The 16,728-nt window shown below is 32.5% G+C and overlaps 1 protein-coding gene across 6 annotated transcripts in view; it reads left to right on the forward strand.

Annotated features, from left to right (window-relative positions):
* The window catches only part of LOC106465668 (kinesin-like protein KIF3A), a 101,961-nt gene that overhangs the window by 12,653 nt on the left and 72,580 nt on the right, over nucleotides 1-16,728 (forward strand). For 4 of the 6 annotated variants that reach the window (XM_013925906.2, XM_022393935.1, XM_022393941.1 and 1 more), the window contains exons 2-3: nucleotides 5,414-5,512; nucleotides 13,885-13,983. In XM_013925906.2, the coding sequence (XP_013781360.1) occupies nucleotides 5,507-5,512; nucleotides 13,885-13,983 (105 nt within the window). In that variant the 5' untranslated portion in view covers nucleotides 5,414-5,506. The remainder of the gene's footprint in view (nucleotides 1-5,413; nucleotides 5,513-13,884; nucleotides 13,984-16,728) is intronic. The other 2 variants (XM_022393952.1, XM_022393946.1) reach the window with 1 other exon arrangement.

Genomic DNA, 16,728 nt, shown 5'->3' on the forward strand with positions numbered 1-16,728 from the left:
AGTTGTAGGCTTGAAAATATAATCTTTGCATTTTGTATTCAACTTGTTTTTTTACTATTTTTGTATGATCCCTATTCCTCTTCTTAAATTAACAATTTCTAATTATCCTGTATTATATATAAGTACATTATTAATAGATTTGGTGTGGAGAGTTTGGTTAGTTAATCAGATTTTAGGCATTTTGGTTTCTAATGCTTTGCCTGGTTTTTTGGGAGTGTTTTTGTTAGTTTCTAGCCAAGTCATATCTAGTTACATTAGAATATGAAACAAAATGTTACTTGTCAAATAAAAACAACAGTAGATAGAGAACAATAATTCAAATCATTCAGACTTACCTCAGAAATACTGAAAGCTTGTCCCTTGTTCAGTTTGAACTGTTGCTGTCAAAAAATTTTTAATCAGAATTTCTTAATGATCTTTATGTATTCGCATACCATATGCAACACCCATAATACTACTCTCTCTCTCTCTCTCTCACACACACACCATGTGACTTATTGCACATGTGTTAGTGGATCTTGCCTAAGCTTTGTTTTCCCACTATAAGGTAGCTTTCTTTGTTGATAGATGTGTTGCTCACATTGTGTGAACTTCTTTAATGAGTTCTGATGTTCAAGCTACTTCTGTTCCTGCTTCACTCAGTGCTTCTGTTCCAGTTTATACTCCTGCTTTTGTTGAAGCTTTATTTCAGCAGACTTCCACTAACTTGCAGATAATTGGCATTTATAGATCACTTTATTTGCACCATAAATGCTGAGTTTTTTGGGGTTGTCCCTGGTGAATATCAGAGTTTCTTAGGATGCCAGTAAGTTGAATCATGGCCTCTCTTTCTTCTTCTGTTACAGAAAAAGTCAGTTCTTTTGCTCAGATTTATTCACCTTTGTCTGAGAAGCAGGATTTCCAAGCCATTCCTAGTCCTGATGAAGCTACTGCAGGAACTTGTTTCCTTGTTTTCCCAGGTATGTAACATTTTTCATTTTGAGCCTATTTTCTACTACATCTGAGGAATTGAGTGTGCTGCTACAGGAAAGATACCACTTGAGAATATTTATTTCTTCCACCTTCTCTTGAAATTCAGGTTGAGGCTAATGCTTTTAGAAATAAAGGTCCTTCTCACTGCCCTTTTTAACACACATTTCTCCTTCTACAGTCCTTTTGGTAGGGTCTTCTTCTATTCATTTATCAGCTTAAATGTGAGATCCTACCCTGTTTTCTCATCAGATATTTTCAGCTGTTTTTCATTGTTGTCTGTAAGCTGTAATCATTCTCCTGATTCCTTTTTTCATGAACCAAGGTCAAATTTACATATATCCTTGGCTGCAGCACTTACTAACTTGGTTCCTGTTGCCACCTTGCTTGCATGTTTATTTAATATGTAGGCTTGTAGAGCTATTTTGCAGGGGATTCATCTCTACCCCTAATATTGCTGATGACCTCCAATGGGTCTGTTCTTTGCAATCTTTTGTTTTTGCTAGAATTTCTCCTGAGTTGGTTGCTCACTCAGGAGAAGATCATCAGCAAAAGCTGTTTAGGGCTCTAGTTTTGAGGCTTACCTAGGGTTATCATCCTACTGATCAATGTTCAGATAATATTTGTCATGCTTCTGTGTTTCCTGTTTCAGATTCTGTCACTACTTGACCTTTTATATCTAGTGTTTTTCGTTCCTTTAATTTTGAGTAACTGTGTTTTGTTTCCCACCACTCCTCCTCTGCATTTTTTCAAGGGCCAAATGGGTTTGTTTTAATCTGTTGATTCTTTGTCTTCAAAACCACTGGATTCAACAGGTGCTTCAAGTTCATTTTTGTATCCACTTTCACTAACCCTCCTTTTTTTTGACCTTGTAATTTCTTTTCCACTTCTGAATGATTTACTTTGTGTTTATTGTTTGATCAGGAAGTTTCATATCTTCTGCTCATTAGGACTATCGAACTACTACTTTTGGTTTCTCCCATGGTTTTATTCTTGTTTGTATGTGGAACTCACGAAATTGGGAGATTGGAGACTCGTATTAGGTCTTTTCTATCTCAGTCATTATCTCTACATTCCTTCTTTTAAGATGGAAGCAATGCAAACTTTAAGGTTGTTCCTTTTTCATGGATGTTAGATGATGAAAGTGCATATCAAGAATGCTTATTTATATATATTGAGTCACATTGTTTACAGTTTCACAGTTGGCTGTTATACAGTCCATTGTACAAGACACTGGATTCTCTTGTAGGATAGCTTGTATGTTATCACATTTTTGTCAATGTTCCTCCCTGACAGTTTATCAGTCTTGTTGGATTCTACTTCTTGGTTGGAGCCTTCAGAATATAATTTCTTGTCTTTCACAAAACCCTCCACAGCTTGCCTCCTTTTTCATGTATTTATTTTCTGAGTAGGCTTGTCGGCTTCCTTGTCTATAGAGCTGTCCCTTCAGCCAGTTTTCCTTATCATGGAAGGCATAAGTCTCTGGTGTCCTCATTTTTTTCAAGAGCTTTTCATTTATGGTACCCAAGAATGCCTCAACATTGTCCTCGGTGGGACTTGAGTCTGATTTTAGGCCATTTGCCATTTTTTGAACCATTGGTAACATGTTTGTTATACCATCTTTTCCTGAAGATGTTTTTATTTGTTTCAGGGAGGCAGAGTTCTGACATATTTATCACTGATGCTTCTCATAACATTTTTTTTTCTTGCAGGCTGTATATTAATATCCCAATCAGACCTTCCGACCTAAAACTTGGGCGGTGTGAAAGGATCACACTTGTTTTTCTCTGATTGTGTTCTCTACTCCAACTGACTCTGATTATTGTTCCACAGAATTTTTTTTCCTATCAGAGTGGTTTACTTCTATCTTGCATGAGCAGAATATTTTTGAGTGGTTCATCATAGGTAATTTATTCTTTATGACAAATCTCTTTCCATGACCTTGCTCTATCCACACTAACAAACTGTCTTGTACAGTTGATCAGTCTTGTTTATTGTGATGTTTACAAATACTCTAGTTGTGAATTTTGTGTCATATCTCATCAAATTTGGTGATGTCTTGGGCATCCTGGTTTTAGTACCCTTTAAAGGACATTTTGCAGGCCAGCATATGGATGAATTATAACATCCTTTTACAATTTTAATTATAATGCTGTCTCTTCAGCATTGGGATTGTGTTTGCTATGTGTGGATATTTTTCAGGCTCAATGGTAACTGATGAGGTTTCCTTTACTGTTTTCAGAATATATGGGTTTGTGCTTGTTTTCATTTCACCAAAGAAAAGAAAAATTAAACATCTTAAGTATGGCCTCTCTTTCTATATGGGATTTCTGTTTTTATGTAAGTCCATCATGTCCATATTCTTGCATGTTATTAACCTTTGTCTTTATTATGAGAAGTACAAGTATTAGTGTATCTATAAAATACCCATGTTCACTTTTCTCAAGGTGTCTGGGATCAAGATATTTTTGAATATATATATATAAAGAAATTAGATTTTTCTAGAAAAAATCACCTTTAAGTCACAGTGGTTGTAATTTATTTACTTGGCAACTTTTCGAGCAAATTCCAGAAAGAAGCCTGTCAGTTAATGACAATTGCAGGAATATTTTGAAATGAAATAGTATATGAAAACAGAATGTGATGCAAGTTAGAACTATGAGAATTAAACAATATAGTAAAAACAGTATAATAAAGCTGGAGATTAAAATATAGAACCACTTTACATAGCAAAGAAATAACATAAACATATTAAGATAATAAAAGAAGGATATTACCATTCATTAATACCCGAAAGACTTAACCGAATTTAAAAATTATTTGTTTTTTAATTGTGGTTCTTTTATTGTTGTTGTTGGAGGGGGCATTATGTAAGGCAAGTACTTTAAAGTGCTCAAGAGAATGATTAGCTTTGTTGAAGTGTCGAGCTATATGTTTATTTTGATCTTTAAATCAAGATGCTACATAAGTGTTCTCATGTACATTCAGCGAGCATTCGGCTGGTTCTTCCTATGTAGATTTAGTCACAGTTGTTACAAATAATACAATAAACTGAACATTCAGATGTATAAGTGAAATGGCTATTCATAGAAAATGTTGAGTTCGGGCCTCTAATAGATGTTCTGTGATCAACATAAAGACAAGTGTTGTATCTGCTCTTCTGACAAGTGTACGTGTGTATGTACTGGTTATAGAAGAATTACAGAGTTCTCTTGGTTCAGTAGTGGTTTTTATTTGTGAATTGGAAAAGTTTCAAAATGTTCATTCATCAGAATAGCTTGATGGAATTTTAAGTTCCTCAGGAATAACTGCTATTTCATACTCTTCCATCATATGCTTTCCTATGATAGTTAACAAATAACAAATGTGTGTGTGTACATATATATATATAAAAACTTGGGAGTTTCACAAGTCACATGTACTTCAGCGTTAATCTTAGACATGCTCACTTTACTCTCCACTCTGATTCTCCATGAGCATGTTGTCCTTTGGAGGTGGATTAAGGGTGTCACTTAGTGGTTGATGATGTTTTGGTAAGAACCTTTCCTCCAGTTTACAAAAAATGCCAGTAATACCTGATAAGGAAAAAAGTATTTTACCTTCAGCATTCTGGTGTAGTGTATGAATTCAAGTGTTGCAAATGTAATTCAATGTATATAAGTAGTACCAATTACCACCACCTTGGAGGAGGTATTAAAAAACTAGCTGAAGTTGGATATTCTTATTTGTTAATAAGCATAGGGAAGTATGTGATGGAAGAGTATGACACAACAGTTACTCCTAAGGAACTTAAAATTCCATCAAGCTATTTTGATGAATGGACATTTTGCATTAAAGAAACCTTTCTAATACCACAAAGAAAAACAACTACTGAACCAAGAGAACTCTGCAATTCTTCTATAACCAGATTCTTTAAATCTAAAAATAATCTAAATGACATACATCTTGTACATGGGCACTCATATTCTGTTAGTTTTTTTCAAAGCTGCTCAGGTTTTGAACAGTTTTGTTAAGAGGATTGGAAGCATGAGTAAGTTATGCCTACATTTTGTCATGTACAAAATGTTATTTGTTTGAGTATGTCAGCACATGTTTATAAAGTTCTTCTGGAAAAAAGTGTAATGCTAAAAATGAAATAATAGAGTTTAGAATATTTTTGTGTATGTGAAATTCAGTTACTAAAATTTTATTAAATTTTGTTTAAGATGACAGATTGTGCTGCTGCTGCTGTTTTTATCAGCAGTTTCAAGACCTAAAAGATGAGCTAATGACATTCGGATGATACATACATACATATTAAAACATTCTGCCAATTGTCAATGCATGTGCTTCTATTTAGATTTGTTTTATAGATTTTTTAATCATCTTGTTTTTATAATTTTAATATGCTTCTAAGAAATTGTTAAACTTGGCAATTAACCTAGAGATCTGTGAAAATTTTCAGAAAATTCCATGGATAATCTGTTAGCTGAGACAATTTATTCTATATAGGAGACAGCAGTTCAAATATTCAAGGTGAATCATCTATGTGAACATCATGCCAGTAAGTTATTTCTTTTGCTATCTCTAAATTATTCATAAAGCTGTTTTATTGTTGAAAATATGATGCAGTTACTCAGAATTTTTATCTAATTCAGAGTAATACAGCAATCATGTACCACCATGATATTTCAAAGTTGCAACTTTCCAGTAGTATATGGTGTTGAAATAAATAAATAATATAGAGTTAAAAAATCTTCACAATATTTTCAATTTTATATTTGGACCATTTGGACATAGTTGTAGGCCATTTCTTAGCAAGATCAGTGTGATCAACTGTCATATTGTGCAAGAATCAAAATTAAGCCTAAAAAGTGTAATGCTGTTTTATAGCTTCCCTTCTAACAAGCTATATGTATCCTAGAAGTTAATCAAAGATGCCCCAGGGGTTGACATACAGTTTGTGAATGATTCATAGTGCAGAAAGAAATGAATGATAGTTGGTTTGATGTGACCTGATAGTATCATACTGTAGGTCCATTTTCCATTGATTGAATACTTGTTCAAAAATGCTTCCTTGCTCTTTTTCAGGAACATTGTGATCTGTATAGCTAAATAAAGTAATCTAAATTTGCCAACTAAAGTAGGGATTTAAAATCATTTTAAAATCTATTCAACTAGTATCACTTTACTTGTTTGTTTATTTTTTAGTTCAGCATTTTTGTTGTGGGTACTTCTTGTAGCAATGAAACAAATAACCAATGATCACTATTTTCTGTTAAAATTTTAATTTATTTTTCCTATTTAAATATTAAATGCCAGGTGATACCTGGACATTGCTTTTTCTGACAGATAACATAATGTTTAGGAACAACAAGGGACCTATTGATCTTGACTGTCCCATCCTCTAAACTAAACTAAAACTATTAAAAAAAATCTTAAATTTAGCCCTTTCTCTTAAATTTACTGCCTCCAGAACATCCGAAGGCAAACCATTCCAGAGGCCAAATTACCTGTTAGAAAAATAAAACTGTCTTAGCTGAAGATGATTCCTACCTTGCCAAAATTTATATTTGTGTCCCCTATTCCTACTATTCTATATCAAAATAAATGATGCATCAACACTATCAATTCCCTATACAATCTTAGACCTCAGTCAGATGCTCTCTAACTCTTCTTTTTTTCATGAAAAAAAACACTTTCAAAGATGTTAATCTCTCCATCCAAGGCACTATTCTAGTGATCTTCATCTGAACCCTTTCCAACAATTCAATGTCCTTCCTAAGGTAAGGAGCCCAAGACTGAACATAATAATCCACATATGGCCTAACCAATGACCTATAGAATGAACTTATAACCTCTTTAGACTTGTATTCAGTATTTCTGTAAACACAACTGAAAATTCTATTTACCCTACCACTAGCAACAGCACACTGCTTGGATAGCTTAAGAGACTGAGCTATCATTATACCAAGATCCTGTTCTTTTATGGCACTGTTAAGGTTATTCCCATCCAAATTATACTTATAATTCAAATTATGATAACCCATATGCATTATCTTGCATTTATTATAATTAAAACCCATTTGTCATTTATTTGCCAACTCACTAAATAATTTAAATCATTTTGTAAAGCAGCAGCATCCTCTTCATAGCTAACAATACCCAAGATCTTAATATCATTAGCAAATTTAAGTAATTTATTGACCATTCGTTCATCTATTTCTTTGATGTAAATCAAAAAGAGCAAAGGTCGTAAGACTGAGCCCTGAGGAATTCCACTTGTGACAATAATCTAGTTTGACAGAAATCCATTTATAACAACCCCTGCTTTCTTCCATCTAGCCAGTTAGCTAACTTATTTCCCACACTTGTAGAGAGATAATTTCTTTTACAAGCCTTCTATGTGGCACATTGTCAAAGGCTTTCTGAAAATCCAGATACAACAAATCTACACTCTTACCATCATCCACATAAGCAGTAACCTTTTCAAAGAATGTCAAAAGATTTGTAAGTTAAGATTTTCCTTTAATGAAACCATGTTGACTATCCAATCAAATTCTCAACTTGGTTAAATGACTTTGCAAAGCATCTTTTATCAGACCTACAAAAACTTTTCTCACAACTGATGTAAAACTAATAGGCCTGTAATTACTGGGACAATTTATATTACTTCCCAAGAAAAGAGGAATGACATTAGCTAACTTCTGATCCTTTGGCACCTGCTAACTATTCAAGGACTTACAAATAAATAGCAGCAAGTGGCTACATATCCAATCATTAACCTCATTCAAAACCCATGGGGAAATATTATCTGGCCCAGGAGCCTTATAATTTTTTAAACTTCCCAATTTTTTCTTAACAAGCTCAGAATTAATGCAGTCATATTGTTCTGACCCTGCCTTATCTATCAACATTTCAAGATGAGGAATGCTGCCTAATATTCACTAGTAAAATCCAAAGAAAAAGTAGAATTTAATAACCCAGCCCTTTCACAACCATCGGATACAAGCCTTCCTTTATTATCCCTCAAGGGTTCTAACACATTTTGTTTATCCCTAATGTATTTAAAGAAATCCCTAATGTTAATTTTTACAATTTCAGCCAAATGAATAGTATATCATCGACCAGTGCTATGGCCGGCACTCTCTTGAACTAACACCATTTTAATTTTTATTTTGGAAAAACATCTAAGAAGTGATGTGTGTCACCTGGATGATTTCAACTAGGGAATTATAACACCAAAATTCGAAAAATGTGAGCTACGATTTGAGAAAAAGAGTTGTGTTGTGATATGAGGGGTGTAAATTTTGGACAACTGTAAGGAAAGCATATGGTGGTGCATAAGTTTTGCATAACTGTGTAAAGATCATATAGTTATATTTCATTTATCAGATTTTTTCTCTATACTAAATAACTTCATATGATTTATGGGGATAAATTAGGACAAACCTTTAACTTTTTTTTTAATTTAATCACAAATAGCATGTATGTAAAATACAGTAAATTAAAGTAATAAGTTTTTAATATAACGATATAATAAAGTATTATTTGCTAAATGTACCTCATAATTTATATGAGAGAAGTGGATAGTGTTTAATGGTTAATAATTATCTTTTTTTGATCTTTGTTTTACATATATTTCTTTCAGTTGCATTCTTAAACTTGTGTATATTCAGAAGTTATTTATTATGCAATTTGTTAATACTTTTTCCTGGAAACTGTGTAACCTTGATTGTGTAATGGGCCTGTAGATAGGCCATGGGCTTAGTTGCTGGGTTTGACTTTAAACTTATTGCAAAGGAATTTTATTGGATTTCAGGTCATGCTTTTGCAAATGGAGCACACAAGCCTCTAATGCGAAGGAAGTTTATGAGTGGAATAAAGAACTCGCACTGAGGTCAACTGAATACAAATCAAATAGTCTTTATTTATACACTGTTTAACATTTCATTTATATCCAACTCTCATGGTTATTTTGAAACAGCACTAACTCTAAATCATTGAATTTTTGATTGGAAGATCTAGGTGCTTTTTAATAAGGCCTTCTATTATGTTCAGTAATCATAGACACAACATTAGTTATCAACTAAGCTAGCACGACAAGTTCTGTCAGTTATGATAGTTATAACTGAATTAAAGATTCTTCTAAGATATCTTTAAGTGATTTCACTTTAAGCATCTTGAAATCTACTATTTCTTTGGTACAGTTAATATTCTTCACTTTTCTGTCATTGTACATTATACATTATTGAACCTTAAGTTAAACAGTGTTAGACTAGATTAGAAATTGCATACTTACAAGGAGTTTGTGTGGCAAACATCTTGTAGATTTTGGATTACTGCCACCTTCCATCTTCTGGAGTCAGAAACAATTCCCCAGAGTAACTTCAGATTTTGAGTTGGAAATATGGAATTAAATACACTATTTTTAATGTATTTTCAGTTGTTCAAGAAGTTTAGCAGATCTACTTTTAAAAGTAGTTCTTGTAACTCGATTTGTTCAAGTAGGATCTTCCATCAACAAGTGGACTATTCCATCAGATTGCAATCAAAATCCACTTTGTTATTGGTCTTTACAAAACTTATTTCTGTCCCTTATCTAATATCTTTGGCAAAATCATCCAAGACAACCCTCTCTGCATGGGCATTCTTTACTGTTCATGTCACAAGGTTTTTAGTGACTTACATTTAAAATTTAATTAAACTACTTTTTGTTTATTTTATACCAATTAGTATAGCATAAAATCATAGCTAATAATCCATATCTTAATAGTATATGTTTTAAGTTCTTAATTTTATAAGGCATCCCCTCTTCTCTAATTTATTGCCCACCCCTCCAATAAGTATGAAATTTAATACAAATTACTCATATAAAATTGTTATTACTCAGACAAACCATAATTTTATAGCTTTCAATCCTGTTTTGTTACAAAGCTATCAAACAGAAAATTGCAACACCCACCTGTCACATCCTCACTTTCAGGATTTATTAATAGATCTCTCTTATGTTTGATATTATATTATTTGTAGCTGATAGAAAGCCAAGCCTATCGAATGATATATTATGTTGTTTTCTGAACAGAAAATTGTCAGTTTTTCTTTTAGTACAATCTTTGTTCCCATGGGAATGATATTGACTAGTTTGGATGAATTTGTTGCATAGTTAGAAAGACAGAAACGTTGTGATAGTTATTGGACATTGTTTGCTTTTTGCATGTTATCATTCTATGTTCTCTGGTTCATTAATTGATTAAAAAAACGATTTAGTGTATTACTACCATTAGTATAAAAAAAAGTAGGTTTAAGTGTCATCGAAAGATGACAGCAAAAAAAAATAAGACCTGGGTTAGTACTTTATTTCATGTTTTTCAAGTATATTCTTTATTTATTATTATAAAAGTAACTAAAACGTAAAAATAGAGATCTCTTTTAGGTTAGTTAAGGTTAGAGTAGATAAAATGAATAATACTAACAATATGATAAAAATGTTTCATGAGGCATGCACGTGACCAGCTTGGAGTAGTTTGTTGATAATGTAAATCTATAGGGTAATGTGAGCTCCATGTTCCCCAAGTGATTTACAGCCAATAATGGTGCAACTAGCAGTTAGACACGATTCAAGGGGCAATAAAACAATAACATTTAAGTATAAATAGATGTATACTGTTACGAGTTTAAAGCTACTTAGGATATACGAATGTAGTTTTAAGTTACAATTTGAAGTCATTCTGGAAAGAAAAAAGGGTAATTTAGTTTTATTTCCATTTTTTTTTGGTTATGAGGTTTGTCAAATTGACCAACCTTGTATAGAGTTAGGGTAGAGAAAATAACAAACAAAATATATTGAGAACAAACATTTCAAAAGTATTTAGGAAGATTTAGAGATTATGCAAATGAAGTTTGAAATTTTTGAGATGAAGAAAAGTATTTTTAATCTTAATATGAAAATCACTTTGTACTCGGACTAGAAAAAAAAGACTATATATTTATGGACAAATCTCTTTTTAGTGTATTAAAAATACTTCATTACTAAATCTGATTTTTTGTATGTGAAAGACTTGTGATGTTTACTGAAAGTGTGCCAAATTTTGTGAATATATACTTACTTATTAAAAGATAGTAGTAAAAGATATTTGTCAAGGTGTCTAACAATGCTTTACTCTGAATTACCCTGAAACTAATTATTCTGTTATTATATTGTTGACATAAGATTAATAAGTCAGTGCATATCAATCAGTTGAAACTTTTAAATATAGCTTCTTCAAATAACATTGTATCAAAATACTAGTATGAAAATCAGTCAAAATTCCCACATAAAAACATATGTATATGTTTCCTTACTTTTTATACAAAACACATGAAAAATCAAAACCAAACACACACGCACACAAAAATTATATGTATTGATACCACTCAAATAATCCATGGTTATATATTAAAATAATACCGTAATACCAAAAATTGTTATAATCAATGAACAAACAACCTTGACTAAAATACAATACAAAGTGATACCTTATATATCACATGTTGATTATATGTGGGTTAGCATTGGCTATTTATATCCTTATTGCTACATTGAAAAAGAAAATCACACTTTTTCTTGTAAAACACAGGACATAGAAGAGAAACTGCTAATCCAATCATAAAGAGTGCTTGCCTTCCAGACACAGCAATGCTCATCTGGTGTATGGTGGTACTTATACCAGGTTGCTTCCATATGGAGCCTGCGATATTTAAGACAATCATACACTTCTATGTTTACACAGGGTACCACTATCATAGAGGCCAGGAGTTTTGCCATCTCGACACATTTGATGTAGATTTTGGTATATTCATGCCTCACTGTTTTATACAGTTTTATTAAATCATGAAAATCACCATCTTCTTCTTCCCAATATAGTCCATATAGACAGGTTGAAACCCACTGGATGTGGTGAAGATCTTTGTCACCCAGTAAGTCTCTCCAGAAGGGTGGTTGTAAACAATAGGTATCGTACTACCCTGAAGCATATCCCATCACTGTCACTTCCTTTATGACATATAGACCTGCTACACTGAATTCCTCTAATCATACAATAGCTCCTCTTTCTCTGTGTGATCTTGTATGTTTTAACACACAACACCCTCAGTTATGTTGATTCACTATTAACACTACAGTATCTTAATAATACTTCCATTTCACATTGTTTCATTCTTGCTTTGTATCAGTCCTTGTTGGATTTGTATTACATTTGTATTCATTAGGTTACATTTCACTTCAGATATTGGTTTCAGGTAGTTCACATTTTCTTCTTCACAAATAGTCTTGTTCTATGTTTCTTCAGTGTTTCAATGCACTTGTTCCTTTGTTTCTGAGAATAAATCAAGCTAATCCTATTAATTTTGTCTATTAATCTGAGTACTAATACTTCATATATACAATTTACTAACCTCTTCGATTTGCTTTTTATCTATTCTAATTTTGTCATTGATCTATGTGATTATCTAGGGCCTGCTTAATTTTGTGATTTGAAGTCAGTTAATTTTACTATTCCCTTAGTAGTTTCAGAATAAGAAAAATTGTTATTACCTTTTCCAGCTAGTTTTCTTCATCAATTTTAATCCATCCAATTTTAACATTTTAATCCAAGCCAGTGTGTTTTGTGCCTTGTAAAACAGTATGCTTATCAGGAGTACTAATAGACTTGGTGTTATCAGCATTGAATTTGATAATTTACGTTAATCTAACCTCTTTTTTTTCTCTGATATAGATTGCAAGTGTTCTAAATGCTGTTGGAATTCCTTAATTGGTAGTCTTGATTGTTTAGGGGGTAAATGTTGTGTTTCTGCTAATACGCAAATAATAGTTTCTTAATTTCTGAATTTGCTTCTGTTTCTCTGTTTAATTGTGATTTTGCTACAGTTAATTTGTCTTGTAAATCAGAAATCTTTAATTGCACAGCAGTATACTTAGTTTTACTTTTAAAACTGGAGGGTAAAGTTTATTCATTGACAGTTAACTTAGGGTGTATAGAGACAAGCCATGTTACTCATGTTTCTTCACTAAGATTAAATTGCACAGTGATTTTCCTCACCGTCCTGTTAAATGTTTTTGGTGACATTGATTCATTTGTCAGGAGCTTTGGAATGTGTCTTTGGTTAACTCATGCAAGGGGTCTCAAACTTGTACCTTCCTTATTTGGTAGTATGGTTCTCTAGTTAGTACCCACATTATTGTTTTTTATAACATTTTCAGTATGCTGCTTTCTCAATACAATACGTTATATACTAAAAACAAAACGTACTTCTTGAAAACCTTCAAATATGTATATACTTAGTATTTGTATTCTACAAATACTTCAATTGACTGTTCAATTCTGTTGGTGATTCACATAAACTGTTGAAATATTAAAAGTGTCATCAAATGTATTATAAGCATACATTGCATATGTATTTTAGTAACTTAAATCTTGAGATATTTCTCAAAATTAATTTTTTGTATTATAGTTGTGAATACTGTGTTTTCATAAAATTTTATTCATTATTTTACAAAATATATGTATTTATTTTCAAAATTGAACATTAACTAGCACATGAAAAAATACGGTGAATCCAAGTTTTAAAAAAAGTGTTAAACATTCTATCGATCTTTTTTTTTTTGAGACCAGTAAAACTGAACCTCATCATGTCAACTTGTGAATAAGTTATATTTTTGTGAGATTGAGTATACAAATTTTTTTTTGTCAAAATAAAGATTTCATTCAAAATTATCATGAATGTAAAGGTTTAAGAAATTGACATGATATATATAACAGTTGGTTTGAAGTTTGAGTGATTTTTAGGTGCAAATACATCAAGATACATAATATATGATTTTATATTAGTTTATGAATTGGGATTGCAGTATTTAATGGTTCTGTTAATTTGTATATGTATATGTTTTCATTACAGGGTGAAAAATCCAGTGATTCTGACAATGTTCATGTTGTGGTCCGCTGTCGGCCCATAAATGAGAAAGAGCAGGCATCTGGATATAAATGTATTGTAGAGGTAACTATTAACTGCCTTTTAATGTACATTTATTGCGTGATAAAGTGTCTAAGATGTCAGGTTTTAAGTCATTTTTGATCTAAAACATAATTTTACCCTTAGTAAGTTTTAGATAAAATGTAATTATACTTTTTTAATATGATTCATTTAATTTTTTTTTCCTTTTTCATGTAGTTTTTAATAAAATAATGTTCAGAGTCAAAAATTTACCATATAGTGCTTGTGTATCACAAGTAAATACAATGTGATGCAAATAAAGTGAGATACCAACTTGCATTATGCACAGGTAAGTCCTACAACCAAATGTTTTCCAAAATCCACAAAAAACAAGTCATATATATATATACACATACATACAGCTGTAAATTTGTGAAGTTGACCACTGCTTGTTTCCTATGAATGATCTGTGAAATGATGGTCACATGAGCAGCAAAAAATACACCAGATTTCACATGACTGGTATTATGTTTGTGCACATAACTTTTTGTGATAATCCATGAAATGTAGGCACTAGCAGATAACATTTTTTAGCATTCAAATGTTTAAAGCAAACTTTCATGCATGAACTTGAGGAAGAACCACAGTTTTAAAAACAAATCTTTTAAAAACAGCACACACAACACACAAATTGCTGGATTCCATAAGACTGTTCAGAATAGAAGTAAGGTAAGTATGACCAAGTAAAACTGGTAAATTAGTATTAAATTTGACATAATAACCTGATAAATATACATGCAATATATATATATATGTGTGTGTGTGTACTATACTGCCAGTAATTTTTTAAGACTGTGTCTAGGCTTCCCAGAAGAGTAGTGAGGAAGACAACTAGGAATTACAGATAATTGATTGAAAAGCATGATATCTTAAGTGTGCATACAATTTTTCTTGTTGACCTGTTGTTGTTATGTGTCTGAATTTCTGACTTCCACAAATACAACAATACTCAGTTGCATAGTAAATGAGTTGAGATGTGCATATCTATAGTAATTTATTGCTCATTGTACCAGCCTTTCTGCAGTCTCATTTTTAAAATTGTGTGGGATTTTGTTTATGAAAATAACCTACCAATGTTTATAATTCTTCTTATGATTTAACCTTTCTCCTTACAAATAAACCATCTTTTACCTAGATTACAGAGCTTGTACCACGTTTTGTTTTGTTCTGTTCCTGATTGTTTCTGATGAGAAAAGTCTGGGTGTTAGCTTAAAGTGTTTACTTAAACATTTTTGTTTCTTGGCACCTATTCCTTTGTGGGTTGACATTTTCAACCAATCAAATATACACCCCAGTAACCTTTCTCACTCCCATTCCCAGGTGCCTAGACATAGCCATTATTTTAAATCTTTAAAGAGAGGAAAGAGGTAGAACAAGTTTGTTTTATTTATGAGTGTAGGTTAAAATAATCTGTTGCAAGGAAAATGCTACTTCTGCTTGTGGCAGGTACAAGTAATATTGTTATTTTCAATAGCAGATGATTTTGTTAAAACATTTTCTATTTTAAATGTTTTATCAGTGCTTTGCAACATGTACCTAAGCACTTTAATATTTAGTTGTAACACTGTGTTTTATCCATACACTTTGGATCATGTTTTTCTGGAGGTTTGTGGCCACTTAGTTATCATTCAGATAACTTCACAGTTGTGTCCTATTTCAATTGCCAGAATGGTTCTTGGTCTTGCTCTCTCTGTTTCCACATCCTCATCTTTCTCTTCTGGGCCTATTCTTTACAAGTATGGTTGGTGGCCTGTCATATTTCAGGTGACCCAAATCTTGTTGCAGATTGTCTGTTAAAGCCCAACAGGATATTGTCTATGGAGTGGTCCCTTAATCCTCAGGTTTTTCATGTGGCTTTGCTGTCATCTGGGCACTCTTCTTATAGATACATTTGCCATTTACCACAACACCAAATTTCTCCCTTTTTGGTCTTCTGTTCTACATCTATCACCTCTAATGATGGATGCATTCAGTCAGGACTGCATTGATCTCTTTTTCTAAGCCTACCCTCATATTCTTCTCCTCCCTTATGTTTTCTTTTTCATTGGGAACACTCCTTGTTGGATTCTTCTGTTAGCTCTGTATTTACCAGCTTAACTATGGTTTTTTCTGTTGAACCTTCTCCAATCCACCATGCCTCTTCCTCTCTCCTGTTATTTTCTTCTTCATCCTCATTCTTCCCTTTTCCATTCAGCTCTCGTTACTCGAACTTTATGCATGGGTTTTGTCTGGTCCCTTGCAAAATGTTTTGGACTCTCTTCACATGCAGTCTTCCTTCTTTATCATTCTGTTTGTCCTTCTTTCATCATTGTCCATCAATGAAAATGATTTATTTTTCAGAGTTGGTCACTGCATCATCCTTTCTCCCCTTCTTGTCTTTGTGTTCCCCATCTTTTGGAATTGTTTACATGGCTCTTCATCCAAGGTTTATTTATATCGACCATCTTTGGATACATGGCAGCTTTCTTTACTATTTTCTGTTTTTTCCATTACCGTCATGCTTTCTTCTCCCCAGTCCTCACTATGCTATTCTATTCTGTTCTTTTCAACACCTTTGTCCTCCCCATCCTTCTACCTTTTCCAGTTGGGACCTGGCTGTTGTCCTCTTTACCCTTACTGTTCCTTCTTTTGAACATTTGGCCTCCTGCTCCTTGTACCATCTCTCAGTTAACTCTCTCAGCATGGGCTCCATCAATTTGAATAGTCCGTGTGCAAAGTAATTTTCATGTTAAAATTAAAAATACTTTT

The sequence above is a fragment of the Limulus polyphemus genome, unplaced genomic scaffold, assembly GCF_000517525.1.
Source record: "Limulus polyphemus unplaced genomic scaffold, Limulus_polyphemus-2.1.2 Scaffold69, whole genome shotgun sequence".
Lineage (NCBI taxonomy): Eukaryota > Metazoa > Arthropoda > Merostomata > Xiphosura > Limulidae > Limulus > Limulus polyphemus.